At 42.1% G+C, this 24,060-nt stretch overlaps 1 protein-coding gene across 2 annotated transcripts in view; it reads left to right on the top strand.

The window, feature by feature from the left end:
- FGD3 (FYVE, RhoGEF and PH domain containing 3) overlaps window positions 1-24,060 on the top strand; it is a 115,710-nt gene that overhangs the window by 78,123 nt on the left and 13,527 nt on the right. For both annotated transcript variants that reach the window (XM_067303779.1, XM_067303780.1), the window contains 10 exons: window positions 2,264-2,420; window positions 6,528-6,666; window positions 7,541-7,599; window positions 10,008-10,154; window positions 10,742-10,834; window positions 11,319-11,398; window positions 11,839-11,869; window positions 12,381-12,482; window positions 16,620-16,682; window positions 23,149-23,271. In XM_067303779.1, the coding sequence (XP_067159880.1) occupies window positions 2,264-2,420; window positions 6,528-6,666; window positions 7,541-7,599; window positions 10,008-10,154; window positions 10,742-10,834; window positions 11,319-11,398; window positions 11,839-11,869; window positions 12,381-12,482; window positions 16,620-16,682; window positions 23,149-23,271 (994 nt within the window). The remainder of the gene's footprint in view (window positions 1-2,263; window positions 2,421-6,527; window positions 6,667-7,540; window positions 7,600-10,007; window positions 10,155-10,741; window positions 10,835-11,318; window positions 11,399-11,838; window positions 11,870-12,380; window positions 12,483-16,619; window positions 16,683-23,148; window positions 23,272-24,060) is intronic.

Raw genomic sequence — 24,060 nt, forward strand, 5'->3', positions numbered from 1 at the left:
CAGTTCCCTTGTTATTTTAAACATTAGCATGGAATCTCTTAAGCGTTCCTGAATGCAAGAATCAATGTGAATATTCATTTTCTATGTACATTGTGAGAAATTTTTTTCAGTTCAAAATATTGCAAGAACTGGTCTTCTGACTGTATTTCCACTCTCCTAGAATTGCAGTTTTATGAAGGACGCAAACTGCTTATTTTGGGCCCCATAGATAGTTCTGTGAAGTATTAAAAATATAATTATTTCTCAGAGAAGGAAAATGCACCATCGTAGCATAGTTTAGAATATGTGTACCATATAGGAGACTTCATAAGAGACTCTGTTTTATATTTTCTTTAATGAATTTAGTTGTGGTTATATTAAATTAAATTTAATATTAAAATTAGCATTATAGCAGTCAACCATTGGAAAATGGAGACATATAACAGCAATGACTTTATATCTATAAATCTGCTTATGTCTATTATGCAGCTACTTCTGTTGCTGTTTAACACCACAACATTAAACAGGTTTTTACCCTAGAATTGATTGTCCTTCAAGATAATAAATATTGTTGGTTACAGTGTACATGCATTAATATTCATTAAGAAAATAGATGTTTTTCTTCAATGAGTAATAATAGTTATACACCAGTTAAAATTTAGAAACTCTAATAAGCTGTAAATAAGGAGGAAGTGCAATGCTAGACAGAAAAGCTAGCTGCAAGGTAGACCTAGGAAATGTGAGTTGAGGTGACATATTGGCTGCAAAGACTGTGCTGCAGTGGAAAGTGCTGATAGTGCTGACACAGCACCTCATTTTATGCTAAGCTCTAAAGTCAACAAAGTTAACCTTCCCAGCTACCCTAAATGATGAAGGCAAGATCAGAGTTCACATCTCTCTTGGCTGAGTCCAGTCTTCTTCACATCGGTCATCAGTGACCAGAAGGAGTAAATAAAAGTCTCAGCATCTTTGAACCTGACTTGAATCTATGGGGACAGCCGTAATAAACGGGGAAGAAGAGTAGAGAGAGTGGAAATAAGAAGACTGCATGAGGTTGTTAAATGGCTAAAGGGATCTAGTGTAAACAGGCTACACGTCACAAGTTCTGTGGGAGAAAAATACCATGCTGAGGAAAAAACGGATAGAGACCTTGGGCTGGCACTGCCAAGGGGACTGAGACGTGAGAGGCTTAGACGTGCAACTCACTGTCATTAACCCACCTAACCCTCGTAGGAATCCTCTGAAAATCCCCACATAAATTACAGCACAAATTTAAGCTTTACGCTGCTCTTCAATGGTATAGGGGAAGTTGTGATGAAAAGGGAACTGAGGTGCAAAGTTACTGTGTTGCCACACTTACCCAGAGCAGTAACAGTGCTAAAACTTCCCAGTACCTACTTCAGCCCTGTTCCAATATCCTTGTGTTTTGAGGCCAGTAGCTTGTTGTGATCGCTTCCTGCCATGTGCAAGTTAAATAAGAACTCAAACCCCCAGACAAAGGCAAGGGCTGTTTGCTTGCCTGTGAATCCGAACTTTGGCCAAGTAGGTGACATTTACTGGTGGAGGCCTCTTGGGTCTCCAGGTCTGTCTGAATTTCCTGATGCTACCAAGTGACATGAGGCCAAAGCCAGCCCGGGATCACCCCAGAGGTCTTCTGGAGAGAGCCCAGCACGGCGCCCGGCTCAGGGCAGCGAGGGGTGTCGTGGTGGGCGACACCAGACTGCAGCCCTCTGATGCCGCGGGGACCCCCTGAGGTCGGGGGTCCTGGGGTAACCGGCATTATCGGAGGGCTGGCTCTCTGCCTCACCGTGGATTTCAGCGAGACGGGGGTAGCCAGCTACCTCTGCTTCCGGCCGTGAGAGCCTCGAAGCAAATATGTATCTGGCCCCGTGGGATACCTGGATTAACTGAGTGTTTTCTTTGCATTAAAACATCTTCCAGTGTTTTGCTACGGTAGAAAATATCATTTTAAAAAGCAGGCTGTTTCCCACAATGTGTTTTGTAGTGAACAGAGACACAGATGCTTCTTTAACAGTGCATAGTCAGTTTGAGTCTGATCTTGACTTAAGAGTGTATTTCTAGATAAATGTTTAAGTTTTCATCTAGATCACTGTATGTATAGATTACTTTAAACTAAACTTAGCCTAAAGTATCTTGATTGCATGTGTGTGTGAGTGCTTGTGTGTGGGAGAGAAAAGTTGTGAAAGTGCAACATTTGTGTTTTCTCTCTTAAAATAGTGTCGATTTCCACAGATTTCTGTATTTACCTGTCTCCCTTCAACAGGAACGTGAACCCACGGCTAGGAGATATTCTGCAAAAACTGGCTCCTTTTCTGAAGATGTATGGAGAATACGTAAAGAACTTTGACAGAGCAATGGACATGGTGAACACATGTATGCAGAGGTCATCGCCCTTCAAAGACGTTGTTCAGAATATACAGGTATGTTTTTAATTGGCTTAATATGGCTCTGAGATCTTCATTTATTTATTTGTGTTTTATTTTGCTTCCAGTGCCCTTCATAGTGTTTAACTACAAGATAATACTCCTCTAATACTAAAATACAAAATTTCATGGCAGTCCTTTCTTCTCTTTTGCTTTGTGACACAGATTCTCACATAGGTAGCTTTTTCTCCCACTCGTGTATTTAAGAGGAGAATCAGAAGTTACAGAATGAGAGGAACTTAGCCATAACAATACAGTTTACCCTAATTTTGGCTGTATTCCATTTATCCAGAAATTATTGAGGCACTCACTGTTTGTCTTCTTGCTATGAGAAAAAAACAGAGCGAGGTCTCTCCTTGCGGAAGAGTAAGGGATAGCTTCACTTTACGCTGTGTTTTCTGTTGATATTTATACAGCAGAAGAAAGAAAAACTGGTGCATGCGGCACAGTCCTGCCAAGGCACTGCTGACTCTCACCAGTGAACCACCTTGTCTTGCCTTGCTGATCCTCCCTTGTGCAGGATCCCCTCTCCCTTCACTGGTGCTCTGGCACTGAACGTATCCATTTGTAAACTTTTTAATTTCTCTTCCTCATTACTGATTTTAAGTGCCTTTTTTTTTTTTTTTTAATAAATTCATCTTGAGGTTGGTATGTTGGACCATGGGCATTTCATTTGCAGCATCTGCTGGAGGAGCTCTTTGGTTTCATGCGCCTGTTGTTGGTCTGTTCCTCTCCTGAGGCTCGTGCAGAGGCACAGAGCTCCTGAGGATCCCAGCTCTGCCCGAGGACACTCAGCTTGGGTTTTCATGCGTTCGCCCTCATTACAGGAAGAGCTGCGGGGGAGGAGGGAGAGCGCTGCTTATGCTGGAGCCTGTGCGCAGCCTCCCTCCCTCCCTCCCTTCTCTGCGGGCCATGGGCCAGTGGAAGGGGGGATGGAGCTGGCTCCAGTTGCTCCCAAGCATCCTGCTGCAGGTGCTGGGAAAGCACGTGCTGCCCTTTGGGAGGCGAGGGCCGGCGGGGAGAGGGTTAAACTGAGGAGGGAGCACAGCTGCATGCCCAAAATGGGAGGACTGCGGGGCTCAGCCAGCTGTCAGGAATCAAGTAATCCCCAGCACGCCGGAGAGGAGAGGCCTCTGTGGAGGGTCAGGGCTTTCCGGCAGGGCAAATCCAACAGAAGCTCTCTCTTGGAGGAGCACAGAGGAGAGAGCAGGAACTGGGAAAGTTCCTTTCCTACCAGACTTTTGCTGTACGTGGCCTTTTTTTAACCTCTCTCTGTCTAAACCCAGTCTGTTCTTGCTGAGGCTCTGCACAGTGGAGTGCATCTGCTGGTGGGAATTCGAGAGCCGGGAGCCCTGGGCCCCACGGCATGTGGCTCCGCAGCTCGCGGAGAGCTCGGTGGCCCCCGCGCACATCTGCCGTGCCTGGGTTCGCCCTGTGCCGCCGCAGCGCCTGGAGAACGTCAGCACCGAGCCTTCCCGGCCCCGCTCGGAAGAGAGATACAGGCGCAACTGCGCTCCAGAGCGAATTCACTGTCTTGAGTTGCCATCGAGCCTCTGACATGCATTTGTTTCTAAAGCATGAATCAGCTTGTTGTACCTGTGTTTTCCCTACGGCCAGAGATCTGTGTTCCCTGAAATTCTGCTGTCTCTTTTCACCAACAAGCTCCCAACATGAACACTTCGTGTTAGCTCTCAGTCTGCAAAACGAGTCTGCAGCTGTCTGAGATCATGAGTATTTTTGCTGTCTTGCGTGCAAAACTTTAACAAGCAGTACTAACACGGCAACGCATCTGGGAGATGCAATTCTGAAGCCTACTGATAACAATTTAAATGTATGTAATTAGTTCACTGCAGGCTATTTTAGCAGCAATATCACAGCACCTTCTGCTTGTGTCAATGACCATAGCTGCACGAGGCAAAGGTTTGACCCAAAACACTTATGTCTATTCATCTGACTGTCTCTGTGCTGTCAAAAGCCCCAGTTAACTTTGTGTACCAGATCTGTCCTTTTTTTTTTTTTCCCTATGGGAACTTCTGTAGGCCGTGTTTGCAGAATCAAAGCAAAGTTTGTAGTGTATCAGAAGGTGTGGGGGAGCATCAACTAAACTTCATTTTGTGGTTCTGTCTGTATTTTATATTCAATCAATTTTGAAGTTGCATTTGGATTTCAGTGAAGCTGCCACAGGCTTTTATGTCCCTGGCACAAGACCCTTTGACTCCTGGTAGCACATCCAGAGGGTGATGTTAATGTGGCCAATCTCCTGACCTTCAGCTTTGCTTTTCAAAATACCCGGTGAAGCCTGTTGCGATCCTGCAGGAATGCGCTGTCAGTTGTGTTTTATTGCATTAATTGTGACATTCCACCCAAGCAGTTAATGGAATAGCTGTACAGGTTAAGGCATCAACAATTATTAATTATGCTAAATTCAAGAAACTAGAAAAGAAAAAACACATCGCTTAAAATGAATGACTGTGATTTTTCAAATTTACTTTAGCTGACCTTGAAGATAAAGGTCATATGCTTTTAATATTAAAGCATATCCTGTGTTTAGTTCACGTCCACCAAATCTTCATAGATGGTGAGTTTATTACAGGCTTTTCTTTTGTCAGTTTTCTACTTGTGCCATCACTTAAGGACTTTTTTTTAATATTTATTTCTGTGTTTCAGATTCTCACATGAATTAATACAGCACAGAACAAACATTTCTGTCTGCTATAGGAAGGTCATTTGAATTGCAGCGTAAAGTCTGTAAAGTTTTGGAAATTGCATAGCGTGAAACTTTTCCTGTTGGGACAACTTATTTTGTCATTGCTGACTTTTCTGTAGAGGATACACTAGAAACCTTAATACATCTGACATGAATCTTGAAGGAACTTCCTCCTCTTCTTGCTTATTGCTGTTCAATTTTAAGGTTCATCATCTTGCAAGCGTGAAAAAATAACGGAGAATATTATTGTTAGTGAGTTTGGGAATAGAAACCAAGAGTAAGTGTGCAGCAGTACAGTTCTGTGTATCTCTTAGTTCTTCCTGGAATCTCCACTTCTTTCCATCCCAGTTGTATTCTCTGGAAAAAGCTCTGTTGTAAAACTCTGCAAGATAATAAATTCACTTCCTCTACTATAAACAGAAATATTTGTTCACTCTGTTACACCGTGACAAGATACTTCTTAAAAACAAATTTTCATCTCTGAATTGCTGGAAGGATGGCTAATATTTTTCTATCAGACATTCACCTCATTATCTCCCGGCCTTGCTCCTGGACTCAGGCAAGTCGGCAGTGTGTCCTGGGCTGTAATGCTTGTGACAAACACTGCGAATACTTGACACAAGCGCCTTTCCTTGGGAACAGGATGCGGAAGTTAATGCGCTGGTTGAGGAGTTACTTGCGTTACAACAGAGCAAGGCTTGGCATTAGTGAGCTCAAGTGCAAATAACATTATGGAGAAGAGTGTGAGTGTCTGTGGTTAAGATGCTGATGTGGGATTCGGGAATCAGAGCATGTCTCTAACAAACTTCTGCGTGCTTTAAAACAAGTTATTCCCACGGGGTTCCCTCCCCCCCACCCCCCAAATATCACTTTACCTCATAGAGATCCCATGAAAATCAGCGCACTGCAACACTCAGTACCATTTTGAGTGGGGCAATTCAGTGCCTCTGGGGGGTAATATTTAATGTCGTCCGTCTCAAACCTACCCCAGTTTTTGGTCATGTGAGAGGAGAGAATTTGAGGCAGCAGCTTCCTCAGAGGTGGTGTGTGATCAGTGCAGCAGCTACTTGTGCAGTAAGTTCTAGCAAGCAATGTATCCCTGGGCAATTTCTGATTTTATTTTGTCTTTGGGAAGGGGAAAAAAATGCTGTGTACAGCCGTGTGTGGAAAGAACTTTGCTGAGCATGTGAAGAAACACAAAATCTATTGCTGTGTTATCTACTGAAAATGGCTGAGATGCAGGGATGAAGGTTCACATGAAACCTGTCAGCTCTGATAGCTTGAGGAGACTTGTTAGGCTCCTCTGACTGTACGGGAGTGGTTATTTTTCCTTCAGTTTAACACCAAAGAGAGGAACAAACCCCAACCCTGCTGTGCTTGTTTTCTCTCGGTTACAGAAACAGGAGGTGTGCGGAAACCTGACCCTGCAGCATCACATGCTCGAGCCGGTGCAGCGGATTCCTCGTTATGAGCTTCTCCTCAAGGACTATTTAAAGAAACTCCCAGAAGAGTCTCCAGACAGGAAGGATGCTGAAAGTACGTATAAATTCCTCTCTGTCTAATGAACACCATCAAATTTTGGAGAGTTTTTCCTTTAGGTGTTCAGATACCCTCACGTAGGGCCAGTAGTAGAAATAGAGATTTGGTCTAACTGAAGTATTGGCCAGTTCAGCACAGAGTGATTTGGGATCCTCTTGGAGCAGAGAAGAAAAGGGCTGATATGTCAGCTCTGGGAATGAGGGCAGCATTGGCAAATAAACAATGGCAAAACATTGAAAGTTGTATTGAAAATCATCTGGAATTTTTATTTAATCCATTGTATGCCCAAATACAAATACAGGAAGTCATCCTTGCAGTAGCTGGAGGAGGCAAATAAAAATTGCCTTAAATATATAGGCTTTCAAGGAATGCAGGTTAGAATCTATTAACACAAAGAAAGAAGGGAAATAGACTTTTATTGATTTATAGGAGTTTGTGATTCTGCTGGGAAAATTTTAAGTAGAGTTCATGGTACTGTAAGCACACAAGCCCTGTTTGGGGAAAACACTCTTCAAACATGCATGTGAAGACTTAAGTGAAACCTAAATTAACTTTAAGAAGTAGGCTGATTCATAAAAGGTAAATTTTTTGTCTCATATGTGCTTTGATTTGCCTAGACTTTTAGGAGAGAAAGATAAATGGTTAGGTACATGTGGACCAGCTAAACATACAGAAGTGATTGTATATGCAGCTGCTTATAAATGTTCTTTTCAGTTTGCAGAAGAACAAAATGTAGTCCTTGCTTTTGCAACAATTGTCTTGCAGCAGAAACACTGATCAGGGAGATGAAAAAAACTGTGCTATTAACTGATATAATCTAGAGAATGCTATGTATACATGTTATATGTAACTGTTGCTACCTTTATTGCAGAATCGCTGGAGCTCATTTCTACAGCAGCAAACCATTCAAATGCAGCCATCCGAAAGATGGTGAGTAGAAACTGTGCAATGGGACTGTAATCTGAAATACTCACTAGAACCAATTATTCTCCATTGCCATAGTCTCACTAAAGTAAAACTGGAGAGAATTTTCAAATACAGGGTTTAAATATCAGGGCTTAAACGTAAGCTGGATATCTTAGGTCTGTTTTATCATAAATGATCCTTTTGTGGTTACCGTGGTTTGTTGGGCCAAAATTTCCCTTTCCTTGTTCTTAAGGATGCAATAGTTTGAAAAAGGAGGTCTTCATAAAATCATTATTTGTTTTTCATTGAAAAATTTAGGAAGTATTCTAACTAGATTTAGTCATAAGGTCCTTGCAGATTTCCACATTATTTTTAGTGCAAGTCCTTACTGGACTAAGCGTTGTTTTGGTTTGGTTTAAATGCACAAAAATATTAGTGTGTGTCAGTAGCTGTGGTAAACTTCCTGAACTTCAAAAGCTGGGCAGCCAGAGACAGTGGAGGCTTTGGAAGCTTCACCTTAAAGCACAAAGTCTGGACTTTTTTTTCCCTCTTTTGGTGAGGGCTTTTATACTGAATGTTAGCATATAATTTATGTACCTGTGTATTTTCATCTTAGCTTCAGTCTATTTGTATCTTTTTTTCCTCCATCCTTCCATTGGGCTTCCTCTTGGATTTTTTTTTTTTTTAAGAACCCTAGTATTTTGAACACTTCTAGATCGCAGGTATTTGGAAACAGTGCTGTGCGTCGCTCTGTCCCAGACGAGAGGAAGTTGTTTTGGTTCCCCTTCGTGGGCTGGCGGGCAGCCCATGCCATCACGCTTCCAGTCCCTGCGGGGACGCCGTGAGACCCCGCTTCCTGTTGCTGTTATTGCGAAGTAACCAGCTGACGTCTGTGTGTTTTCAAATGTCGTGGTGAAAACCAGTTTTGAAACTGTCTGTTTCTGTTTGAATCCAGTGCGTTTTCTTGAGAAGAACGTGTTTTAGTGCAAGTGTTTCTGTCGTTAGGCCTTAACAGCTCCACAAATAGGAGCTCAACTGTTAGGACCTTTGTTCAGCATCTCCACCGATACCGGGTGTAGGAGGCGGCCAGCGGCTGCTTTCTGTGATGGGTGTTTATCTGTTAATATGCAGTGGAAGAAAGGATGGAAGTGGAGCTAACAAAGATAATGATATCAGCTCTAAAACCTGGTACAAAAGGCTGCTAGAGTAATTTTCTACCCCTTATTTATTGCTGATTAGAACCTGAAGTCCCTAATCAGGGCTCCTCATTGCAGTGAATTCTTCTGTAATTAATAGGTTTTGCCTGAGCAGAGACTCCAAGGAAAAGTATGTGGTTAAGAATTTCGAGTTTGGCCTCCTGGTTTCCCCGGCCAGCAGCCCCTTCCAGGTGCCCGTCCCCAGCAGAGGCGCCGGGGGGTCGGTACGGGCAGGGCTCGCTCCCGAGCGATGCGGGGAGAGACACCAGCGGCGGCGTGCGGTCTGCCCGCAGCGCGGTGCTACGGCGTGAGCGGTGCGTGGGGCTGAGAACCGAGCCAGCTCGAGAGAAAAGCAAGCGCGGCAGCAAAACCTCGGAGTGCTAGAGGAGGCTGGAATTAATGCTGGCGACTTCTGCCTTCTGTGGAAGCGGAAGAAATAAATCTTCCTTCCAAATCTGGCTTTCACAGTGTCTTTTCCTAGATGTATAGACGTCTCTCAAGTTTAGGACCGCTGTCTGCACTTAGTATCCCAGTTTCTTCCGTAAAAAGTAGCTTGATAATTTCACTTCCCCCCCCCCCCCCCCCGAATTCTGAGTCTCTGGCTTTTCTTCCCATGGTGGAAAAACTCTCCTGGCTTTGGGGGCTTAGATGATTTGCTTTCTTGTTTTGAGTCTTTTTTTTTTCCCCCCGCTTCCATTTTGTTTTGCAATGTGTTTATTTTATTTTATTTTTTTTAATCTTTTAATGTAATCTTTTTTTAATTGAGATTAGGACAGGAATTGGGGTGGTGTATAACTACAATGAAATATTTCAGGTCAAATGAGAATATGCAAAGTGTATAAAGACCTGAAATTCCAGCTTAATCTGTAGAGAGATTCAGGTGTGATTTACAGATGTTTTGGGGCATATTTTTGAGTGTACTTGCGTAGACATCTGCTCTCACTTTCTCACCATATGCTGACAGTGCCATTTGGAGCATATCAGCCCAGCTTGTGGTTTGGAAGCCAAACCTTTCCAAATGCTATTACTCAGTAGCGAGATTTAAGTACCTTTCTTTTTTTGATTTGTTAAAACTGCTGCAGTACTTAATGTAACAGCTGCAAATGGATGAACTAGTCACCTTTATCAGTTTGAATACTGCATGGAGGGGTTAATGTTTACAGGACTTTATATAAAGTAGAAGCAATGCTTTGCTGAAAAGGAAAAAGTAAATTGCTGGGGCTTTTGCACTTGCAGGAAAAGATGCACAAGCTTTTGGAAGTCTATGAGCGACTTGGTGGTGAAGAGGATATTGTTAACCCAGCCAACGAACTCATTAAAGAAGGACATATTCAGAAACTTTCAGCCAAAAACGGCACAGCGCAGGATAGGTATTTATTCCTGGTGAGTTTTTTTGTAGCTCTGTTATTTCCAGAGTTGCACTGTGAAGTGGTGCGTCTCTGTCTTCCTGATCTCGGTACTGGCAGCTTTCACCCACTGCGCCCTGCTGCTCCTTGCTCCGAGCAGCAGTTTTCTCTTGATGCTTCTCCCTTGGGGAGTTCCTTCCTCCTCCCGTGTTATTCCTCGCCGATGGCTTGCCAGCTCCAAGGGGACCTTCCCGCCCGGCTCCTCGGAGGCGGCATTCCTGCAAAGCGCCCACGGAGGCACGTTGCCCGCTGGCCCGTGTTGCTGGTTAGGATGACCAGCTCTCGTGCACGTTGAGAGAAGGAGTCTCATTTGCTTTCGAGGCTGTTGAATTGGTGCCAGAGAGAGCAACTGGGGGGAGGGAGAGGGGAGAAGGAGGAGAGGACTGGCCGACGTGTTTCTGTCTGTCCCCTTCCCTCACATAGTGACGTGTGATTTCAGCCTACTCCTCAAATCTCTCCTGGAGAATTGCATTTTAGAGTAACATGCACCAAAGTCCTAAACTGTCAAAATGCAGGCTCCATCCTGACCGTAACCCCTAAATTTATCATCTTCCCTTGTTACAGTTTAATAGCATGGTGCTATACTGTGTGCCAAAACTGAGGCTGATAGGCCAGAAGTTCAGTGTTCGAGAGAAAATGGACATTGCAGGACTGCAGGTTTGTGTCTCTTTTTTTTTTTCCCCCATCTCTTTTCATGCTTAAATTTGATTCCCTAATCAACGATCTCAGATCCCCTCTGAAGCCAAAAATATGTGTATACAAAAATGTAATATAAATTATAAAATCCAGCTTTGGATCTCTGTTTTTCAGGTTTGTCATTATGAGATAATCAAAAGTGGGTAAAAAATAGTGGTTGTATACATACTCTGACTGAAAGCCTTACCTTGTCACCTATCAGGGACAGGAACTGGCTTATTCTCCTACTGCTGCATGGGGCTAGTTGGTGGTATGGATTTGGGGCTTTACTCACAAGACAAATGGTTATGGAAAGGATCCTTTGTCATTTCAACCTTCATACTGTGTTTTGTCTGAGATCCTTTCAACCTAGATATTTCAAAGAATGAATGTTGTATTTGTGGGTCATTAAAAACGATTGAAAGAAGATGGAGACAGGCAAGAAGATGACTTGTTCTTTTTGCAGGTCCAAGAAATTGCCAAGCAAAATGTGGCTCATACATTTTCAATAACAGGAAAAAAGAGATCACTGGAACTGCAAGCCAGGTATGGTGTTTGTTCTGCTTTTCAAGGTTTGTCAATAATTATGTAGAAATCTATATCTAGGGGATATGATAGTGCTAGTATGCCATAGCTTTAAACCAGGAGGAGATGGGTAGCAGAAATGGTCAATTAACATATGTAAGAAAATTCATTGGTCCTAAGTCAGAACGTATTAAAGTGCTATGTTGTTTTGCTTTGCTAGATGTGTAAGATGTCGATAGTAATGCTTAGAGATTCCATTGAGGTGATAATTCACATGTTTTTGGAATTTATTTTGTTTGGTAATAAAGGTCAATAATTATTTAAAATGTTTACAAAATAGTGGATATCTAAGCTAAAATCTTGATAGATGCAAAGATATGGAAAATATCAATAATTAGATTTACTGAAAATATTGAAAGTAGAGTAATAATGTCTTCTGTATTTTTCTTCTGTTTTTACAGGACAGAAGACGAGAAGAGGGAATGGATTCAGGTAGTAGAAAAACATTATGATATGGGTGGAAATCACCATGCAGTCAGCACTGTCTGTTTTTAAAATCGTCTTTTTGGGGTTCCGAATGAACGAGGCTCTGTGAGGAAGCTAGGTAGTCCAGTCTGGCAGAGCGGCTTATGGAGAAATCTAGTGCTCCTGTTGGGGTCCTACCACTGATCTGCTCTCTCTATGGAGTGCACATAGTCTTTGGGCAGATTCCCATTTTCTGCAGTCCCCAAGGTCAGTCAGAGAAGAAGGGAAAAAGTCCTAGGTCTTGAGATTACGTAGTATATTCTTCAGACTGACTTGCAGAAACACTGACGGATATCATTCTTAGTTTTTAAGTTAACAATAACATTCTTAGTTATTAAGGTTTTTAAGTTTCTCTTTCATTTATACAAGTGTCAGGGTTTGCTCACTAAAATGATAATTCTAATCAGTTTCCTATGAGAGAAATTTTCCAGGACTGCTTTTGTGACTCTTCTTATCTTTGCTGGGTTTTTTATCTCAGGTCATTCAAGCAACAATTGAAAAGCACAAACAGAACAGTGAAACATTTAGAGCTTTTAACAGCTCTTTTTCTCAAGAAGAGGACCATGTTCCCGATTCATCAGTAAGTATGAGCACTTAATTGTCCTTCTTTGCTATAAAGGTTTTACCAACAGTTGAACTGGACTTAAACAATTAACTTTAAAATACTGTAGTCTTGTTCTTGATTTTTATATGACATTATTATACAGTCAGCTGCATTTCCCTGGCTCTCAAATGCCTATCAGTCATAGTTATCCAACCATGCAGGTATGGAATAAATTACCCAAGGTAATTCAGTGCAGAGATCTATCAGTCATGTTTTCCAGACTAGTGGTTCATTTAGCATAACAGGTGTAATTCTTCAATGTTTTGAGAGGTTGGCTGTCTGGAATGATGTTGTGTGCCTGGGAGATTTTGTACATTACCTTTACCCCATCTCCTCAGGGACGCATCTCAGACTCTGTATTTTTTATTTAAGAGTTGAAAGGAAATTGAAAAATTTTATAGAGATCTTAACACTGCTGTTTTGTATATAATAAACAGATTCTAGAAATAGAATCTTTAACTAAGTATGCAAAAGTTTGTTCTGTTTCAGCAGAACTGTAATGATTTACTCCCTGCTGTGTTTGCTAGGAATTTTGGAAGTGGTCACATGAAGATGATAACAGTATCTCTTGATTTGACTTGAAAATGGTGATAATGACCTAAGGCAAAGTCATTTGCTGAAAGCTGAAGGGAAAAGGGCCTGGAAGAGGGAAATTTCTGGGACTTCTGTGCAGAGCTGTCTGTGGGTTGATGGTGTCATGTGGCCAAACATGACAGATCTTGGAGCACAGGGGGAAAGGGTCCATGTGCAGAGATTAAACTCGGGGGTCTTTTTACCTTCCCCCACCTCTCCCAAACTTTTTTTTTTTTTTTTTTTGTACCTAACCATTATTGGAAATTCTCCTCTCCTAAGTCTGCCCCAGTGACTCTATAACATAGCTCATGCTGGATTTGTATCTGAGTGATTTCCCAGGGGGCTCAGGAGAGATGTTGTACATCCCTCTCCTCCCAGCATTAATCACTGCCTGATGATGGAGATCTTCACAAACCTTCACAGAGCCCAGGATCCCGTTGATGAGAGTGGTCAGCAATGATCCATTTTCAGAACATGCTGTAGCTTACTGCTCATGAACTATTCATCAACTAAAAATACTCCATTTAATATCTGAAAAAAATAGGAAAATGCCTTTTTAAGTTAACTCATGGCCACCTTCAGATCCAAGATACTCTGATGGAAAAATATCTTTTGCTGATAACCAAACTAACAAGCACACTCTGTCTGCCCAATTAAGACACAGTGTCTGTTGAACTTCATAATTATTATCTTACTTTCTACATTTCATTGTATTTTGCTTCTGTGTTAATGGTGTAGCCACATGTTTATGCTCCCCTCGTTCATAAAACTCAGGCAGAACAGAAGTCTGGTTTATCTCCTGCCTTTGACATGAACACAATATACATAATCATTTCCTTTGTGCCAGAATGCTAACCTGCATTTTTAGGAGATTAGGTTATCTAGATAATCAACTTAGAAAACTGAGGTCAAGCTAAATGTGGCAGAAATTGCTGTCAGTTAAAAAGAGCTGAATGTAATTCTGTAAGGAAAACTGTACAACTATGGAGACCATTCTTAATAGCAGTATTCTGCTGTGGGTGTATTCACTACATGTCTCATCATCGTTACGGGATACTGGTCAGCTTTAGAGAAAAAATGATAGTAATCTTCCTTTTTTGCTCTCATGAGTCAAAAGATAAATATGCTTTTGGGGATTCCAGGTCAAATCTGTAACAACTACTGGAAATGGGACTCTGGTCCTAGTAAGCTTATAGAAAAAGAGTGAAATTATTCTTCTCACACCCTTTCTCACATCCGTGGCCATACATTTGGTATGCTGCAATGTTTGTGATTAATTTCAGTTGTATGACTGCTGCGTGTCTTTGCACACAATTCTTAACATACTTTCTTTTCCCTGCTGACTTGCATAATCTTATACAGGCATTAAGGGTTGGTCCTCAGCCTGTGATTCACCTACAGAAGATTTACAGTTTCTTGTAGGTGCAGAGACAGGACTGACATTTTGTCCTGATACTTAACATGATGCCTGTGAGGGCTATCTACAGCAATTATGGTTCCTGTTAATATTTCTTTCAATTACTTTCATTAAATTTAAAAATTTTAGGGGGGGGGGAAAGACCCTCAGCCCCTGGAAGGAACATCTCTGTCACCCGCTTGCCCTCTCCCTTACCTGTGCATTTTCTGTTTTTCGCAGTTCCTGCTTATCTCTTAGTCTGTCTAAGTGTAACCCAGTGCGCCTGTCAGCTTGGACACTGCTACAGTGCAAGTGAGAGGAGCAGTAATAAACTCCCACCTGTCAAAGAGGTGGCTGTTCAGTGTCAGTGCCTGGCAGTTCACTGCAGAGTTACTGGAACCGTAGTCTTTTTAAGAAGTCTCTTTGGAAAGCTGCAGGGTCCCACTGTCGCTTACTTCCCTCAGCAAGAGGACATGCATTTCCCTGCTCTCTGTTTTCACCTGCCACATTTTAAGGCTATGTAAATGTTTCTTCTTTTCAAGCCATGTAAAAGTTGTTCCAAGGAAAAGGACCATCCTTACAGCTGTTTAATCTCAAAAGAGTAGACACTTATGGTGTGGGGGAAGATCCCAGTCTGTGCATTGTGAGAAGGCTGGCAAGAAAACCATCTCCGCAGAGGGCTGAGCTCTGGGGAAGTGGCAACCTCAAGATCTGAGAGCTGGGAGTGCTTCCGTTAATTAAATCATGATTTCTGGAGGCTGCTAAATCACTTTTTTTTCCCCTGCTTTTCTGTTCCTCTCCCTAGCTCTGGCCATTCTGGGGTAAATTGTTATTTGCATATTTAACATGCATAATGTGTTTAGCATATTATTCCAGATAAATACAAGAAGGGATCTGGAAGGGCAACTGGAGAATTTTCCCCTTTTCGCTGAACTTGCTGGGGGTTTTCTCCATCTCTCTTTCAGACCCCATTTTCTCTCCCCGTTGTTCACTTCCACCCTTGAGTCCTGTGTCAGAGCAGACGTGTGTCCTTGCTGGGCAGGGTGGCCTGTGGTGCCTGGGTTGATCAGGATTTCTGTTCAGAGAAACTGCTTTCCACAGAACTGGGGAGACCGTAGGATTGCTGGGTTTTTGCAGAGGCAGATAGAGGTGGCTGGAGTGAGTACACGTTGCTTCCCCTTTGGTGAGGCTGCTGCTTTCCCTCGGAAAGTCCTCCCGGGCGGTACAGCCCTACGGGGGAGCTGCCGTGATCCAGGCTGCGTTTAGACCCCACCGCCTTGTTTGCTCGCGCTGTTTGTTCTCTGCGGCTGCATGATCGTGTTCGTATATGACTAGTTAGGACGGAGAGCAGAATGGACCCCTCCAGTCTGGTCGCTTCCTCAGTGCTACAGCTCAGGTCGTTTCCAACAGCAGAGGTAAAACCTTTTTGCTTTAAAATGGAGCAGGAAGCTGGAGTGCCAAATGGACTGGAGACTTGGATAAGCTCAAAACATTTGATTGGCAAAGGAAGAGTGGCCTAGAGGTATAACAGGAGACTTGGTCGTGAAGAGTCAAATCTTTTGAGAATAAAGCATCTACAACCCCTGTATATTAATGACAGATGAAATATCCTTCCTTTTAGGATGTGGTCTGTGATTTCAGTGTGCACAAGCTTGTTGTTAGCCCTCAGGTTTATGTATTGAACATTTATAGATGCCAGTTTGCATTTATATTTTACTTAAGACATTAAGAAATGTCTTGCAATTAAGAAAAAACTTAAATGAGTGCTTTTCGAATGGGGTAAATAGCCTTCCTCCTTCAAATCCACTGACCACACAAAGCACTTGCCCTTTTGGCTTGTAGGGATCAAGTGGAGAAGTGCAATTCAAAATCTGCCAGTTTGTTTTGTACGGTGCTCATGGGGGGCAGGCACGCACGTCAGTGAAAAGCAGACTTGGCAACGCAGTGCCATCTGTACAGTCACCCACTCCATAGCCAACTGAGTATTTGAGGGTGGCTGAGTGCACATGCAACTAAAGTATATTCGCAAGCAGAACAGTTGAGGAGTTAGAGCTAAATTATTCCATGTTTTGTTTTTAACATTTAATATATTTTAGGAAGAATCTCTACACTGAAAGTGTTCTGTGTCATTGTGTTTCCTTCAGATAGCAAGTACCAGCTCTGTCGAATCTATGCCAGGGGCAGATGGTGGTGGTGCATTTGGAGGGGTAAGTGATTTGAAGCTAATACTTTTGGTAGAGCAGGTTTTTTTTTTTTTTGTTAATGTTTCTTTTGTAGCAGGAAAAAATCAGTTACTTCAGTGCATCTTTTTATATTCTGCTCTTTGTCGCTGCAGCTGTGCTGTTCTTAATTTCTTATCTAAGTTACACCTCCAACTGCTTGCAGAATTTGCACCATCAGTGAATTTAAATCCCCCTGTTCCAGATATGTGCTGCACAAACCGTGAACCTAGATTGAAGGATATGTGTGTGTGTGTGTGTGTGTGTGTGTATATATATATATATGTATGTTTGTTTATTTATTTATTTATTTAAAATTTGGGTAGGGAACTATATTGAATACTGGAATAGGGGAGAGAGAAAGAAGGAAGCCTGACTGGTTTATATTGTGTAACTCACAATTTCAACTCCAGAACCAAATTTTGATTAACACTTCTTTCATAGTGTGCTTTTCCTTTTTCTGCCAATATAGAGGAGGACCTGGTAGTGCTTTCATACATCTTTAGCCTTTCAGTGATTGATTGCTACAAAGGCAAAATGTACTTTTAAAAATATTTTTCATTTTGCTCTGCGTAGCACTCTGCTGCTGAATCAAACCAGTGCTGCTTTAAAAAGAGGACTGGAGTCCTTAATAAGGTCTATTTTTTAGCGTTCTTATCTCTCCCTTCTAAAACGTCTTCTGAGAATAACAGATCTTCAGGAAATGCTTTAGGGTCGGCTGAGTTTACTGGGGAGAAAAAAACCCACAGCCAACAACTGCTGAGACATACTATAGGATATCACATATTAGCCTGACCTTTTCAGTAATAAAGGAACCGCTTAGCAGGCTCTTCCAGACCTTTGGCCCAACTTGTGACCTACTGGTAGAGTTTACAGAGTATCAGTGAAAAGTTGCCAAGCTAACTTGTATGAGCAAGAACAGGTTTTATTAAAAATTAGTGTGCTTGGAATTAATGTACTCTTTACTGTTTATTGTTTGCTCCCATTTTGTATTTTCCCTAAGCAATTTTTGCTTGTTTATAGTCAGCTTCAAAGTCAGTGCCACTGTTATTCGAGTTACAGGTGCTATAGTGAGCTAGCTACTTAATGAAAAAATGTTTTTAAATAGCATCTAAAAACAAGCACATAAAAATTTCAGTTGATCTTAAAATAAATTTTAGTTCTAACTAAGTAAAAACGTAAATATTTGGATCCCTTTAGCTGATGATAGAATTTGTGTCAGTGGTTTGCATAGTATATCTTGACATATTAAGTAATTTTCCTTAACTTGTATATTTAAAGAAAAATTTAAGTTTCATAAATAGAAATAAAAATGGAAATGATCAAAAATGATAAAAGCTAAAAATGCTCTGAATGCATAGTATTGTTTTTTGTATCCCATTCTGCTGTGTTTTAACAAATGGATAACGTCAGTGTGAGCAATGAATTCAGATGTTAGTTGCAGCTTTAAAAAATATTAACCTTTAATGATGACATCCATTTAAAAACATGTTGCTGACTGCATGAGCAAGAGGTACATTTTGTGCTTAGCAGCTTCCACATGCAAACCACTTGGTGGTAGTGGTGGTCAGCAAACCATGTCTCCTTCCTGTGGTTCTGCTGAGCCTGGTGAAGGATCTGCGGGGATCTTGTGCTGCGCGTTAGCATAACCGGGGAGTAGAAACGTAATGCAGGAAGTGCAATCCGCTTGCTGTACAGTATTGTGGTAACTGTTTGCTGCGCTGTTAGCAAGTTCACACAGTTTAATACTAAACTTTCCCTGTGCGTGAGCAAAGTACAACCCAGTGGAAGACTGTCTTGCATACGATCTTGCATGTGATGACATTGGTGTATAGAGAAACAAACCGAATGGTTCTGTGGCATTGCAAAGTATGATTTTTCATGTACATCCAGCTTTTCCAGAAGCACCTACTGAAGTTCTGCCTCAGTGTGTACGTGTGCCAGTACATCATTTGCAAATGGAAAATACACAGCTGCATAAGCATAATGAGAACAAAAGGATTTGAAACACTTGTTGCTCATGGGTCTGCCCATATAAGCATCTCATCAGCCTGTGTCCCTGCCATGTATTGCGTGTGTAACCTCGAGGTGTGATTTTTAGCTACTGGCCCCTACGTAGGGTGAAATACAGAGCAATTAATAAGTAACAGAAAAACAGTTTCCTGAGCCCATTGTGTTTCTTGCTGTTACTGTGAGGTCTTTGGTGTTTCTTCCCTGCCTTTCAGAAGCCAGTGGAGACTCCAGTGGTTCACTAATGAAGCAGTGTCTGCTTCCCTAACCAGACCAGCCACGGGCCTTGACCTTACAGTCACTTAGCTGTAGAGTTGTACCCATCACTGGGACATACATTCTTTTTTCCACCAGAATTTTAAAATTTGAGGAAAACGCTTGTCAATATCCAGAGAATTCAATCAACTGTAGACTAAAAGCAGATTAGTGGTCAAAACAGCCCAGTCCGAAAGAAGCTGTTTTGTATCCTGTCTCTGAACAGATCTCACACAAGTGTTTGTTCCCATCAGTCTTGCTAACGTCAAAATAGGGCTGCTGGGTACACCAAGAGAGATGAGCAATATGACAATTATTTAAGTATTTTAGGGTCAAGAGACTCCAGTCAAGGCTAGGGCAGCTTCGTACTAGCTTCCCTCTGAGCATACATCAATGGTGAATAATGTAGCCTGAGTAATGAAGGACACAGTTGCAAAGTGACTGCGTCTTTGATGAATGGGGTTTGTGAATTATAATGCATTTCCTTGTTTTCTACAAGAACCTCTCCCTTCAGATAGTGTATAGTTAGCGTGTGGCACTGTCTGCTTCCTGTGGGACGCGTGGGCAGCCAAGTCCCAGGCTTTTCACAGGGATCGAAGGCAAAGTATCTCTTAATTCTTTCCCAGTATCAGCAGTAAAGTGACATAATAGTGAGTCACTTGGCATCTTTCTTCTGGATTTGCTCACTGGAATTTGCCAAGTTGTAAAGAGAATACAACTCTTGTACTCTCGTCGTACTCTCGTAGTGTTGAGAAGCATTGCTAATATTTGCTAATATTTATCAAACACTTAGACACCTCTTTATAAAGGGCCTTTTTTAATAAAATTAATAGGAAGTGCTTGTACACTACAGTGTGAGCTAAAGTGTAATAGTCTAAAAAGCCCATGCACAACTCTCAATAACTTTCCTTCTGAAAATCTTGTCCAATATAATACCCTCTCTGCTATCTTTCCTGTGTCAAATACATGGATCGTGCATTCCTGAAAGCGTACGCTGTCCAGGCTGTATACAGAACAGTATAGAGGAAGTCAAATGAGACCCCTAAGAGGAAATATTCAGCTTAACTCTTATCTGTGTTATAGAAATATGCATTGTAGTGGTGATGGACATTCGCATTGAACTACAAATCAAATTAACCAATTTCTACATGAAGCAATCTGATTCAATTCATGCTGGAGGAGCTGAAGCATTTTTCCTATGCAGGCATGTGCAGGTACTAATCAAAAGCCAAAAACTGGTTTTTGTTTAGCATTTTTCAAGATTGCCTTCCAGTAACAGCTCGTAAGACTACTGATGCCTTCATTTATGCTCCTGCAGTTCCAGTAACACTGGTGAAATTAGGTTAACATAAGAATCAAAAGGCTTGTTATTCTATATGCAAATTTTAACTATTAATAGAAAAATATCTAGCACTTATCTAACGACTTAAGGGGAATCCATCCCTAGTCAGTGAAGGAGAAGCAATCTCATAAAAACTAGTGCTAGCATCAAAATCAGAGTTGTAAGTAATTTGTGAGAAATGGATTACTTTAGCCCATATATGTGATAGAAATAAAAATGCTACTCTGTAGATTGCTGCTGATCAGTATAAGTAGATCAAGTTGCCTTAATTATATGACTTACTTGGAGAGGTCTAACACAGTCCGAAAGAACATTTTTCCCGATGATTCATCCAAGGCATTGTTCAGCTGTAATTCAGTGTCGCACTGGTTACATCTGGTTCTTTATAAGCAAAGTGAAATACTGCACTGTTTGCATGGGGGAAAGGGCTTGGCTTTGCAGGCGTTCTGCTTTGCTGAACAATTAGTGTGTGCGTATAGGGGGGTGCAGCGATTTTCCTGAATGAGCAAATCCGTATGACTCTGCTTCACCAAGCTGAGTTGCAAAACATTGTATGTACTTGTATGCAAGTTTGAAACATTGCTTTTGCAGCTGTAGAAAAGATAATAAAAATGAAAGATCCAATTAGAAGTAATTAGTTGTGGTTTCGTTGTGTAATGCCATTACAAGCCAGGGTGGTTTCAATAGCTCTGCTGAAAGACATTGTGCTTTGCTTTGTACCCAGGGGATGTCAGGGCAGAGAGTCAGAGAGGCTGAAAGATGTGAGTGGTGTCAGCAGCAAGGCATCCAGGCCTGTCTATGTCTCCTCATCCTTTTTCAGGGAGAAAAATTTAAATACGGGAGAAGTGAAATGAATGGTTTATAATGTGAAGAGAAACTGGTACATCAGTGATACTTGGGGCCAAGGGAAATGCAAAGGTTAAGAAGAATGAAAGAAATAAAGAGGGGCTGGACTGAATGATGGGGAGGACAACGTGGTTTTCTTCTGCTTGGAAACTTTCTAGCAGAGGTTTGGGGGAAAACAGGCAAGATGATTCAGACCAGGCAGGTAGAATAAAAGGCTCTGAAGGAAGGCTGTGAGAAGTCAGCTTGTGGGTCCCTGCAACTCATTTTGCAATCTCGCTTTCTGGTTCACAAGACTTTCTTCTGGTATACAGCTGAACTTGTTTCTGAACTGCCCTTAATTGCAAGATCAAAGTCTACTTTCTGTCCTCAAAAGTGCCTCTGAGAAATGACACATAGCTCCTGCCCTCACCTTTCCTTTCTGGTGGGACTGAGTTCTCAGGGCTCGCAGTGCTGGTTGCTTTGGTCAGGCTATGCTGCTACACTGTACCATGGGAATTAAAGTTTATGAAACTTGATTTTGAATTGGCCTGAAAATGTGTATTAGTGTCTCCTGTAGGTTAATCATAACAACCAAGGCAGCATCTTTGGGAAAATGGCAGGATTTCCCCTGTGCTGGGAACACTTGCCCAGTGCTCCATGGGCAGCTTCTGCTAATTCAAAATGCTACTGCCTTCCTCCTGCCCCCCGATGCCTGCATCCTGCTCTTAAATAAAGACTTTGAAGAAGGACACATTTGTTGAGCCAATTATTTTTGTTCATGTGAACATTGCAACTTAAGGTGCACATGTGATTTAAAGGGAAGAGGGGTGTCGGGGAGTCAGTAAATTTATGTAACTTACAGTGGGCCTAACCTTCACCTGGATCTATAGCTTTCTCAAGAGTGCTCTGATCAAAATTAAGAGTATTGAAAATGTGATGCAACTGTGGCTAAGAGTTACACTTGATTTTTGGAGTGCTCTAAAATTTTCAGAAAAAATGTAAAATACCTCTGCTCTTTTGATTTAGAGGAAATGTTTCTTCTTCTGTATTTTTTTAAAAGATTGTCTGAAGCAAGGGTAAATGGAGTTACCAAACCTTTCTTGTGAAGGAACTGTGCCAGGAAACATGGTGCAGCACCTTCTTCAGGCTCAGATCTCCGTGCAGATGCTGCCTGGCTGTGGGTAGCACAGGCTGTACCCTCAGGAAGCTGGTCTTCCCTTGCAAGTAACCGTCCTAACTAGGAAGGACGGGTAGTATTTATTTATTTAAAAACAAAAGCAGGGGTCAACTTGAAGTTCTAGATAAGCTGTATTTTTAAGAACTGCACATTGCCTGTGTTAATGCTCTTCAGTTTATCAGAAAATTGTTACAGCAGGCTCCTGGTGTAGGTGTCCCTTCTTGAGGAGCCTAATGTTTCTTCAGGGGCTGGGGAAGAGCCTAAGGAACCTGCTCTCCTGAATTAAGCGCCTGAAGTTGGGTGGTGTGAGAATCCACTACCAGCACCATTCGGTTTTCAGGCAAGCCATGTCTCCCAAGCTCCTCACGTCTCCTCCCCTAGAACAGGCACGCTTGCAACATGCTCACAAGGTCAAAAAGATTTACGTTAACCAAATTGCTTTGCACCGAGATGGAAGAAGCGAGTTCCAGAATGAAAGCTTTTCTTGAAAAGACCGTATGGTCAGATCCTGGGGTGGTTTGTTTGTTTGTTTTTTAAACAACAGACTCTGAGATGAAGTATCTCAGTGGCTGTAGGGACACACTTTGGGACAGAGTGGTTTGGAGAATTTTCTCTAACAATCTGAGATCACTTAGTTAACACATGAGAAACTCCTGATGGCTGAGGCAGCACTTCCATTCTAACCTTAGGCCATTAGCGGTGTTAACATGAATTCTTTTCCAAGTGGTCTGAATGGTGTGAAGCCTGGAGAGGATCTTTGTCAACAGGATAATTCTGTGAATTGTTTTGCGATAACTTAACAAAACAAAATAAGACAAAACACGTAATTGTACTTTTCATTTCAGAGTGATTCCTGCAGGAAATCTTCTAAAACCAAGCGAGACAGAGAGAAACAGACTTGCAAGAGCTGCAGCGAAAGCTTTAACTCCATCACTAAAAGGAGGCACCACTGTAAGCAGTGCGGGGCAGTAAGTATCAGAGTGCGCTGAGGTTTTTAATTTCCTCCGCAGAGAGCACTGAAGACAATTTCTGTTTTTTCAGTGCAGGAACCAAAAGACTTTCTGGTTCATGGCAGATCATCGACAGAACAGGTCTTTCCACTTGCTTTACCCACTGGGAGTCGGGAAGCGCAGAGCAAAGCTGGGGTGCAAGAGGCCTAGCCACGGCTGTTTTAAAGACGCATGCTGTGCCTCAGTGGATCAAAAGAGAGGGGGTGCTTCCCCTGGGGCAGGGGTGTATCTGGAGAGGGGATTGTCCGGTGTGCTTTGTCTCTGGAGAAGGATGTCGTTCCAGTAGCCTTCCTTCACGGAACGGCTCTTTCTGGGACGAACACACGATGTTAGAGGGGTGAGATCTCCTTTCTCTAAAGCAGAGTTATGAAGAAGCGCTTACCCCAAGGTGTTGTCCTCCTTCTTGAATATCTGGAAGAGCCAATCCCAGAGATTTAAGGGCTGGTTACTGAAGGGACTTAAGGCACTTGGACACCCTTCTCCAGCACAGTTCAGAGACAGCTTAATTCTCTGAGATTTTTCTGAAAATCCCAGTCCCAACTAAAATGAGATTGATTTCTGTAATACGACTTGAAACCTTCCTTCTGTGACTTGAGTTTCACAGTTCAGTGTTCCTAATGTACAGAGTACAGAATATTGTTATTTAAATACCATTATTCATGTGGCAAATGGAGATAAGTTTTCAGCTGAAGAGAGATCTAAATGTATAGTTAGGGAGGTTAAAGAAACCTCAGTCTCAGCATTTGA

This window comes from Apteryx mantelli, chromosome 12 (genome assembly GCF_036417845.1).
Source record: "Apteryx mantelli isolate bAptMan1 chromosome 12, bAptMan1.hap1, whole genome shotgun sequence".
Taxonomy (NCBI): Eukaryota; Metazoa; Chordata; class Aves; order Apterygiformes; family Apterygidae; genus Apteryx; species Apteryx mantelli.